The sequence below is a fragment of the Ammospiza nelsoni genome, chromosome 3, assembly GCF_027579445.1.
Source record: "Ammospiza nelsoni isolate bAmmNel1 chromosome 3, bAmmNel1.pri, whole genome shotgun sequence".
In the NCBI taxonomy this organism is placed as follows: Eukaryota; Metazoa; Chordata; class Aves; order Passeriformes; family Passerellidae; genus Ammospiza; species Ammospiza nelsoni.
Window position 1 is genome coordinate 7,608,565 of NC_080635.1, and position 11,268 is coordinate 7,619,832.

General features: G+C 39.7%; 1 protein-coding gene across 7 annotated transcripts in view; it reads left to right on the forward strand.

Annotated features, from left to right (window-relative positions):
* The window catches only part of ENAH (ENAH actin regulator), a 92,386-nt gene that overhangs the window by 61,704 nt on the left and 19,414 nt on the right, over positions 1–11,268 (forward strand). For all 7 annotated transcript variants that reach the window (XM_059467482.1, XM_059467483.1, XM_059467486.1 and 4 more), the window contains one exon: positions 10,515–10,834. In XM_059467482.1, coding sequence (XP_059323465.1) covers positions 10,515–10,834 — 320 coding nt within the window. The remainder of the gene's footprint in view (positions 1–10,514; positions 10,835–11,268) is intronic.

The following is an 11,268-nucleotide window of genomic DNA, read 5'->3' on the forward strand; positions in this document are numbered from 1 at the left end:
TCTAATCTGAAATACACATGAATACGATGGAGTTGTTGGCTTTTTGGTTTAGGGTTTGAGAGGTCAGTAGCATCCACTCATATGATTGTATAGTTTGTAGCTGGGCATAGACATGGTTTAGATGGAATCAAAAGGGCTTTTCTTTTTTTTTTTTAGCCTAATTTTCTTTCCATTTGTAGTGAAGCTTTCAGAGACTAGCCTGGCTTTATGGGTAGGTGTAATGGGTGTTGTATGGTTACAGCATAACTGTAGATGCTGGTAACATTGATCTGCTGAGGAGACCACTCTTCCATTAAGCATGGATGTATTCTGATGACATCAGTAGAATTGCTTTCAAATCTTTCAGTTCTGTGAGCTTTTTTCTGTTTAATGCAGAACATGAAACTGGAGTTGAAAGTTGTTCTAAACTTTTCAAGATTTTTGGTTATTGTGGTTCCCTTTTAAGAAATTGTGTTCAAGTTGTACTCACTGGAATTCACTACTGAGTGGGAGTTGCCAATGAAAGTAGGTTTTTCTACTGCTGAGATTCTTCTTTTTTCTAAAATTCCATGAGTACAGGTGTCCTTCTGTGATCTAGCATCTGCCAGGAAAGCTCATGTTCTCTTAGTTTGAGATAATATTATTAAAAAGATGGAGATGAGGAAAATCAGGCTTAATGAGGTTTATCCAAGAGCATTAATAGATCCCTTAGTCTGTTAGAATTCCTCTGTCTAATGCATTTCAAGTCTCTAGTTTGTCTCTTCATGTCTTTATCACAGTGGCTGGCTACTAATTTTTGCTTGACTGATAAAACCTAGTTCTTGCTACTTGCAGCTAATGCATTTTTAGCTTATAACATAAAAGCTCCTTCTTAAACCTTAAATCCCTTTTGATCAAGGAGATGAAAGCCTGTTAATTTGACTTTGGTAACAGATAAAACATTGGACAGTAAACTGGACCCAGACAGTATTTTCTTCACAAAAGCAGAAAGGCTTTGGTAAAGCATTTGACAGATACCAAGAGGGAATTTTCAATTCATGTGGAAGAGAGGAGGATTGCTGTAGAAGTGTGAGGAGCACAAAAACAGGCATCAGTGCACTAATGGGACCTGTAGCAATCAAATTTCTTTTGGTGTTTTGCTGAGCAAAGCAAGTCCTTGTTGCTGATGTGAGTTGAGATACATGAGAATGAAGGAGAACAGGAGGGGTTGGATGATATGTGATATATGATGTTGCAGATTTTGGTGATTAGAATAGAATGAGAATTCCTAGTAGGTGTCCTGTTTTTAGAGGGGAGAACCACCAACCTGTAGACCACATTAATGTACAGGGAAAACCAAATGGACATTGGAAGTGTTACATGCCATGGTGTCTGATCAAGAGAAAGCTGCCTGAACTTTGGGAATAGCTGTAAGGACCCGGATTTGTGCAGTGTTTCAAAATCATGATAAATGCAGTTAATTACATCATCATTTCACCCTGTGTAAAGTGTTTGTTACAAACCACAATTTGAACCAGTCTCACCTCTCAGTGCTGCTGAAAGAACCAAAGGTGCAGAGCACAGTTCAGAGTGGCAGAAATTGTCATTTCCAGAGCAAATACAGCAACTCACTTCACAAACCTCTGGCATTTAACAGTCAGACTTGGCAAATCTTCTGAGTTCCTGTGTCTTGCTCATTGTACCAAGCTGACTAAGTCTGGTCTGGGTTTCTCTGACACCATGTGGATTATGGTCTGGTAGAAACTGTCCTGACTGTCAAGCACTTGACAGAAAATAAAGCTGACCTGGTCAGATTTTTAGAGCAGGAGTTTAGTTTAGATAATGCAAAGTGAAGTTTATGCAGCTGAGATTGCTTAGGAAGATGCAAAGAGGTTAAATACTGATAATTTCTGCTGAGCTTATGTTATTGGTGCATCCTGAACTTCTTATTTATGAAGATTCTCAGTCTCTGTGGAGATTGCCTGTGTTTGGTGTCAATACAGCTTGCAAATTTCCAGGTTGTGGATGTATTTTCTCTTTGTACATGAATTATGAAATTTGGGGGGTGGTGTGTGTTCATTCCATGGTACATAATGTGTGGGCACTGAGATATTGTAAATATTCAGTAGCTTTGCGTGACCATACAGGAGAGTGAGCTCTGTGGCAAATGCTGAATTTTGGAGTGGTGAATAAATATTTAATATTAAAGATGGAAGAGCACGTTTAATGCTTGTACTTCATTTTGATTACTCAGATAAATTCCTGCAAATTTGAAGAGCCATAACAGGACACACTTTCCTGAACTTGTACTCCTGATCAGAGGATTAAACTATTAAAAATCAAGCTAGGAGCTAAGTTCAAAATAACATGCCTAAGCACTTTTTTTCCCTGTAATAGTTTCAACAGGGCTAAAATAGCTTGGCTGTGTCTGTATCTACTTCTGTGGGTGTCCAGATGTTCCTGGTGATCACAATGTAGAGGACAAGGTGCTTCAGATGGAGCTGAGCTGAGATCAGCCTGCATCTGTGTGGCTAGGAGCTAAGTTCAAAATAACATGTTAAAGCACTTTTTTTCCCCCTATAATAGTTTCAACAGGGCTAAAATAGCTTGGCTGTGTCTGTATCTACTTCTGTGGGTGTCCAGATGTTCCTGGTGATCACAATATAGAGGACAAGGTGCTTCAGATGGAACTGAGGTCAGCCTGGTGCCTGTGCCTAGGAGCTAAGTTCAAAATAACATGCCAGAGCACTTTTTTTTCCCCCTACAAGGCTAAAGTGGGTTGGCTGTGTCTGCATCTACTTCTGTGGATGTCCAGGTGTTCCTGGTGATCACAAGGTAGAGGACAAGGTGCTTCAGATGGAGCTGAGGTCAGCCTGCATCTGTTACTGGTGCCTGTGCCTGCGAGCTAAGTTCAAAATAACATGTCAAAGCATTTTTTCCCCCTGTAATAGTTTCAACAGTGCTAAAGTAGTTTGGCTGTGTCTGTATCCACTTTATCTACTTCTGTGGATGTCCAGATGTTCCTGGTGATCACAACATAGAGGACAAGGTGCTTCAGATGGAGCTGAGGTCAGCCTGGTGCTGTTGCCTGTGGCTAGGAGCTAACTTCAAAATAACATGTCAAAGCCCTTTTTCCCCCCTGTAATAGTTTCAACAGGGCTAAAGTAGCTTGTCTGTGTCTGCATCTACTTCTGTGGGTGTCCAGATGTTCCTGGTGATCACAATGTAGAGGACAAGGTGCTTCAGATGGAACTGAGGTCAGCCTGCATCTGTTACTGGTGCCTGTGCCTACGAGCTAAGTTCAAAATAACATGTCAAAGTATTTTTTCCCCCTGTAATAGTTTCAACAGGGCTAAAGTAGTTTGGCTGTGTCTGTATGTACTTCTGTGGATGTCCAGAGAGAGTTCCTGGTGCTCACAAGGTAGAGGGCAGCATGTTTCAGATGGAGCTGAGGTCAGCCTGCATCTCTGCTGGTGCCTGTGGCTCAGGCAGACATTGTGTAGCCTGTGTGCAGCCAGCTGCTGCTGTGTTTGCTGCAGTGACTCAGTGCTGGGAGGAGGAGAAACCATCATGTGAGATGTGTTCTAGTGAGTAGTGACTGTTGGATTAGATAATGCTATCTGTGCCCACATGCTGGGGCTAACAGCATTTGAGAATAAAACTCCAAACATTGCTGGCTTGCTTGTTGCTGGGTTAGAGGAGCTCAGGGCAGCCCCAAAAGTCTGGGTACACTGAAGCTCCAGCTTGAACAGCTCAGTTTGTTTGGATTGATGAGCCCAGCTTTAATCATAGCTGATGTGATACATTTACTTCTAGAATTTAGCATAGTATTATTCCTGGATTTCTTGCCTTTAAAACTTAAAAAACCCCTAGTGAAACACAGAAAGAAAGATGCATCAGCTGTTGAGTACTTTCTTAGAACCACATTTGGTTTCCTATACTGAATGCCTGAATGGTAACTTTCTGAACAATAAGTGCAGAATATTACTGCAATACTTACAACCAGCAATAGTCTGGCAACCTTCATGCTGCCTTCTTAGTGTCATCCTTAGGTCTCTCTTCTGACATACTTTGTCATTTTAGAAAAAGTAACAGCACAAGCAAGAAACTATTTTTCAAAAAAGCAAAAAAACCACCATGTGAGACACAGAAAAGCTCCCCTCAATTGTATATTTTTAAGTCCACGTTGTTTTTTAATAACTCAAGTGATGGCTTTTGGTGTCTTCTTTTGATACACATATTGAAATTCTTTCCCCCCCCCTCATTTGCCTTGTTTTTGTATCTTTAAGCAGACAAAACTGGGATAGTGTTCATATTGATCTTTGAGTGATTTGATGCCCTGCTTTGACACACAGTTTTTCTGCCAAGAAAAAATGAAATATGAAATTGATGTGTTCATAAATGGCAACTAACAGCTGTCAAATATTATGAATTATCTGCCTGCAGCTGACCTCTTCATTCAATGCAGCAATTGCTTCAGTCAGGTCTGTTCCTCAAGATATTTTGTTTTCTGCAGGCTTTGTCTTGGATCTTTGTTTTCTACAGTGAGTTTTAAAATTAAATACTTCAAACAAGTTTCTGTTCATCTTGGAGTGTCTGTCAGCTCAGTGCCTCCTGAATTTGGATGTGATACAAAGATGCCTTTGTACTGTTCATGGAAATACCTCTGTTTTTAATGTATCTGGCTTTGTGACAAGGAGCCTTCCAGGTTCGTGGCTGAACTCTGTTATTCAGGTTGATATATGGGCTCCTCAGTGCAGTTTCCTATCATCTTTTTAGGAAAAAATGTAATGGCTTGATCTCACAGCCAAGAGCAAAGCAAGTGTTAGAATGCTGAAGATTTATGTGAATGTACAGCACAACTTCCACTTGAGGAAGCAAGGTGACCTGCCAGACTGTTTCAGCTCTGCATTTGTTACTCATAGGGGTTTTTTTCCCTCTTGGTGCCCTTGTGACAGAAGCTCTGGGTTTTGACACAGCTGGAGTTTCTTCATGTTTCAAGGCATCCTTGCTCTGGTGGAAGGAGTTTTGTACAAATCCAGTGACTCTGCTGCAGGTGACAAAATATGGAGGCTTAGGTAGGGAAAGTGTCCCAGGAAAGGACAGATTCTCTCTGGCTTTTAAGTCTGCTCTGAACTGGAATATTGTTTTACCAGTAAACACTGAATTTTCTTAATCTGGTTGAGATCTTTGTATTCTCTTCAACCTGTGTGGTAATGGCCATATTTTAACACAATCAACTGAGGGCTCCATTCCTTTGATTGACCATGTTGAGATCTTCAGCAAAAGGCCCAGAGGATCTCACAGCCATTCACCTCGAGGAGGAGAAATTAAAAAAACCCATCTGTTCCCTTCCCCTTCCCCAATACAGATAAAAAAAAAAAAAAAAAATAGTTTGAGACAGCTTCCTACTCACCCATCACTCACACTGGCCTTTGAATGAAGTGGTGCTACTTGCTAAATGGAAAGTGATCTCAGTGTGCATGTGGTGCTGGCTCATTTCACAGAATAACAGGAGCTGAGACAGCAAGGCTGCTTAATTGTTATTCCTTTTTATGATCAAGAGCTGGCCAGGAAGGCTTTGTGTGTACCCGAGTAAGTAAATTAACTGCAATTCTGTTTTGCAGTTGTCACGTAGGAGAAATTCTAAACATTGTCACCATCACAGAATGTGGGGGGATTTTTTCCAGCAGGGATGCAACAGTGTGTGCTTAATTCTGCTCACTGCATCTTTTTTTTCCCCCATGTGTTATTTCAAGAATGTAGTCATGCTCCTGCTGCTTGGCTGCCCAAAGAACTGCAGGATTAATGCTCATATTAAGTCACGAGTTAATATTGTAAATATGATTCTTTCTTTATCCTCAGACAGTATCTCCTTAACTGGACAAAATTATAAGGGCAAGAGGGGAAATAATTTTAAGAGCTGGTGCAATATTAAAGTAAGCTAATTTAACAACAGCACCACCAAAACAAAAAATAACCAAGAGCCTCTCCCAAACACCCCAAAGTGAACTTTCCCAAAATGCTTTGGGCATGAAGCTAATTAAAATCCACAAAGAAGGTGTCATGAGCAGTCACTGTGATAGAGCTCCCAGCTATTCTGAGGTTCTGAAGTTGACTCTGAATCTAAACATGAGTAACAGCACCTTGTGTGTGACTGACATGTGCAGCTCTACAGCAGGCTCAGCTATTTCATGGACATTACCTCTTACATTTAATAAGTCACACTTCTGAAATAGTTGGAATAATCACATTGTCTTTGCATAACAAGCATTTCACTACAGGACAGCTCTCTGGGGCATTTGGAGTGTCTCTTTAGCTTTTCCAAAGTTGTCCTGGTGGCCAGATGTGCTTTCTAAGACTGAAGGGTGTTCAGGTATTGCTTTCACAGGGTTCTTGAACTACCAGTCTTGACATTCAGATGCGCTTTAATTGGTGTGTGATGACTCTCCTTAATCTGCTAATGCTTTTGTCTAATATAATTTTGATCTCTTGACAAAATTTAAAAATAAAATTATACTATCTAATGCTGACTAAACAAAGCCAGAGGGATTTATTTTTTTAAATTTTATCATTAATAATCAAATGTGGTCTTAATCTTTTTTAGCTGCAACTGTAACACTTGCTAAGATCTAGTGTGTAGCTTATGGAATCTTCCTTGCTTATTAAGTTGTGTTAAAGCAGCTTGATTGCATTACTGGCATCTGACCTATGCACCTTTTGGTTTGCTATTCAAAAGGTTTATTAAAATTGTTAAAATTACAGCAGAAGTGTAGTGAGTTGTGAGGTGTGGGGTTTTTTGGGTTTGTTTTTTTTTTGCTTGTTGTTTTGCCTTCTTTTTTTTTTTCTTTGTTGACAAAGAGATGCTTCAGTGACATATAATGAGAAATTATTCTCAACAATGGTGTATTTAATCTCATATTTATAAGAGATGCTTGCAAGGTATTTTGCTGCCCTCTCTTGGTAGAGCTTTTGTATTGTAAGCAAAGTGCTTAACTTTGTTCCTGGCAAAAAATTCTGGGTTTATTCCTTTTATTTTCTGAAGAAATGGGGATTCTTTTACCAAAAAAAAGAAAAAAAAAGTTAAATACTGCCTTACTCAATATTTACTAAATAATGACTAATTTGTTACTCAGGTGCTGTGTGGATAAAAGTGGTTATTTCACTGTCTTTTATCTTATTTGGTCAATATAATTTGATAGTGTTCATTGCCAGTTGAAATAATTTTTGCTTCAGACTAAATTTAAACACTTAGATGCATATTGGTGTGACACAAACCCTTCTGGGCCAGGCCAAACACCTGGAATGCTTCCCTCTGCTGCTCTCCATCCTCTGGGCATCTCTTGGTTCAACAGCTTCTGCATGATGGAGTTGCTGTTTTCTAAGTGATTTCCCATGGTTGTGTTGGGGTTTTATTTTTTCTTCCCTGTGGGTTTTTTCCTGCTTTTTCTTTGAATCACTCTGGCAAAGAGTTCCATAGCTCATCTGCCTGATGTGCAGGGCTGCTCTTTTCTTTTGAGCTTTGCTCTCATTATTTCGTTGACTCTTTCCTCCCAGCTGTTGTGAAGGAGTGTCCCCATCACTCAGAGCTCCAGTTGTCTTTCCCAGAATGCAGAATTACAGCTTTCTAAACTATTTTTAGATGGAAGGTGTTGGGTACATTTGATAACACTTTTCTGCTGCTCTTAAAGTCTTTTCAGTTCTGATTTTCTCCCTGTTTTGAGGTGGGAGAAGGGATGCAGGGATTGTGAGGCAGGGTGGTGCTATTTCTGAACTGTCCATAATCCTTTCTTCATGTTTAGTGTCTGGTTGGGGTTTTTGAACAGGACACATCAATGAATGGATGTTGTTGTAACCCTTAGATCTCACTCCTGGGTCCACAGGCAACCCAAAGTCCAGCACTCTGTAAATTCATTTAGCAGATATTTCTCTCTCTCTGTCCTGCTTCACTTCAGTGAAGGTTTATTTGCCAATTTTATTCCCAGGTTAGTTGGAATTAGAAGATCAGTAATTCCTTATAATCAGCCATCATCCTTGCTGCCCTGAATAACTAAATATTATTAAGGAGCTTTATGACAAGCACCTCACTGTTCCTTTTCCAAGTTGTTTATGGAAATATGAAATTATGGCAGAGCCCGTGGTATGGCTTATTGGAAAACAGCCTTGGCAATGCTGCCCTTGTGTGAGGAGTGACCTATATTGAGCTTCTATTTCTGTAAAGAAATGAAGAACTAAAGAAAAATAAATTTTCTGGCAGTAGCTTGATGTGTTGTTAAACCCAGGGAATTGATACCTTCCAGTATTATAAACTAAATATAACCTAAAATGTTTATAATCTCAAATGTCATATCTACATTTTAGGTTTAGGATGAACAGAATGTACATTTCTAGGTGGAATATGCTAATTTCTGGCAAATGGATGCAAAAGAATGATGGAAATAAACAAAGCTGCTTTGGCATCTGTCAGCGTTGTCTTCTGCTCTGAACAGTCTTTTAGGTACAAACATGTGCATCCACTTCTCCTTTATGGAAAAAAAAAAGAATTTTAACCTGACCAAGCTGGAGTTAGCCTTGATGAAAACCCTGTTTTCCTCTAATAATAGGTTTTATCTGAGGAGAAAAAGGAGCACATAGTCAAATCAGTTTTGTACAGAACAAGCAAAAGTGTAACATCAAAAATATTTTTAATACCTCTTGGAGGTATTAAATTAATATTTCTATGGTTTGTATTATGTTCATTATATTATATTAACATTTCTAGAGCTCCTCTACTGACTCCAAATCTGTATGGGTCAATCACCAGACGTTTTAGTAGATTTCAGATACTAAAAATCAGTCATTTAACAAAAGCTGGGTTGCAGCTCTTATTTCATAGTGACTGTTCTTACAGCTTTGGTTTGTGGCTGAGGGAGGAAATGGTCAAGGAGCAGAACTGGTTTTTTGCTTCTGATGGGTAATGAGTTAAGTAGTGAAAAAAGGCCTTTTGTTGTGCACAACAACAACTTGGTTATAGAAATAATAAAATTTTAAAATTTGTAAATTTTTTTTTGTTTTTAAAGGAAAAACAATGGTCTGAAAATGGAATGGATTTCAATAACAATAGTTCATGGGCTGGAATTTGCAGTTATGCTGGTATTTTCTAGTCATGAAAAGGAGTGAAACAGCTGAAGTTCCCTTTTCAGAATTCTGTCCTTATGACTCTACATACACAGCATAATATTGCCAATGACTGTCCAAATTAAATTGCCCAGTGGCGTAATATAGAAAACACACATCTGTTAACTTGAGGTGTCAAAATTCAGATCTCCTCTCTGCTTTATAGTTAAGAGCTGGATGTCCTTTTTGTTTGTTGAGAAGCTGTCATCAGTTTGCTTCTGAAACATGGCAGAAAAAATGGCTCTGTGCTTTGTAGACCAGATTTTCTTTCTAACTGTTGTGATTTATCTCTTTTTTTGGAAACAAGAATTAAATAGAGAACAACAACTAGCAGCATTTTCAGTGTTTAGTACTGACAGGAACACACTGGCCACAGCTGGGAGGAGGATCAGCCTAATTTTGTTCCATCACTGAGTTATCCCCAAGAGATGAAAAAGCTTTGAAAATCAAGAAGTTGTATTTTAACCAACTAAGAGGATATATCTTTTGAAAAGCCCTAAAAAACCCTAAAGAAAATACAGAACGAGTTGAGAAGAAAGGATCAGACAGGTGGTATATAGCTTTTCCCACTGCATTTTTTTTTTTTTTTAAGAAAGTCCTTTCAGCCAACCCAGTGGCTTTGGCAGAGAATTTTGCAAGGTTTCTTCTTACCCTTAGGGTATTTCCACTGCCTGGCTTTTACTTGTTTTCCTCCTCTTCACATCTTCCCCCTCTCTGCTTTGCTTTGCAAAGCCTCCCATGAGCTGCAAGCCCTGCCAGCTCCCTGCAGTGTTTCCTTGGCTGCTGCACCCTGGATTTTTTTTGACCATGTCCATTTTTCCTGTGCCTTCAGGGTGTTCTCATGTTGTTGCCAGTTCAGCTGTGTGTCTGTTAGGATGCAAGTGAGGATGGACACGTGTGCATTTTGATGGATATGGAATAAAATAAAATATGGACGAATTCTGTCTGACTAGTTAATCCAAAAACCATAATTTGTTTGAGGTGTTTCTTTTTTTTTAATGAGTATTTGTGTTAGTGCTATTTCACTGTACTTCTATTCACTGCTGTGAGTATAAAATACTGTGCAAAGAACAAATGTAACTCCATATCCCAAACTGGGAAGATTGTATCAGTTATTAAATGAGCAGTAAATTACCTCTTGAAGTTTGTCTCTCAGAATGTTCAGTTAGTAAAGAGGAAATCAGATATGTGATTCTTTTTACTGTAAACATAATAAAACTATTATCCAGCTCAGAAAAGTGGCGTGTTAGGATTAAGACTTCCAGGTAGGTAGAAATGCTGTGCTTTTGTTCTGGCTGCTTCCAGGATTGTTGGTTTATGTCCTTGTCCTTTGAAGAGCTGCCTGAGGTGTTTGGTTTTCACTTTGCAGCTGAGTCTCTTTCCTTTTCTCACCACTGCAGACAGTTGCAAGAGCAGCAGAGGCAGAAGGAGCTGGAACGGGAGAGGCTGGATCGCGAACGGATGGAACGGGAGAGGCTGGAGAGAGAGAGGCTGGAAAGGGAAAGGCTGGAAAGAGAGCGCCTGGAGCAGGAGCAGCTGGAGAGGGAACGGCAGGAGAGGGAACGGCAGGAGCGCCTGGAGAGGGAGAGACAGGAGAAGGAGAGGCAGGACCGCGAGAGACTGGAACGACTCGAACGGGAGAGGCAAGAGAGAGAGCGGCAAGAACAGTTGGAAAGGGAACAGTTGGAATGGGAAAGAGAGAGAAGAATTTCAAATGCTGGTAAGAATTTCAAAATCCGAGCGTGTTCTACAGCTAGACCGCTCTTGATGTGTTTGGGTGATGGAGTGGGAGAGAACCAACAAATGGCAAGGGTGTAGAGCTGTGTAGCCACAGTCAGTATTTCAGGCTTCATTTGGCTGGAATCCCTTCCCTTTTTCTATGGCAAGAAGTCTAAGATATTTGACTTTCCTGTCATAATTTTCCATTAATTCTGAAATAAATTTTTTTGCATTCTTTGCTCACTCCGTTGCCGTACTCTCTGATTGCGTGGAAGAACTTGAATCATTTTGGGCACCTCCAATATTGGTTGAAGTGTGATGAGTTAAACTTTCTAAATACCTTATCATTTTTAGCTCTATTCAACAAACATGTTGTCATTATATAAGTTGGGAAAAAACCCCTAAAAGGTATCAGGTTGAGTGTGTTAACATAGA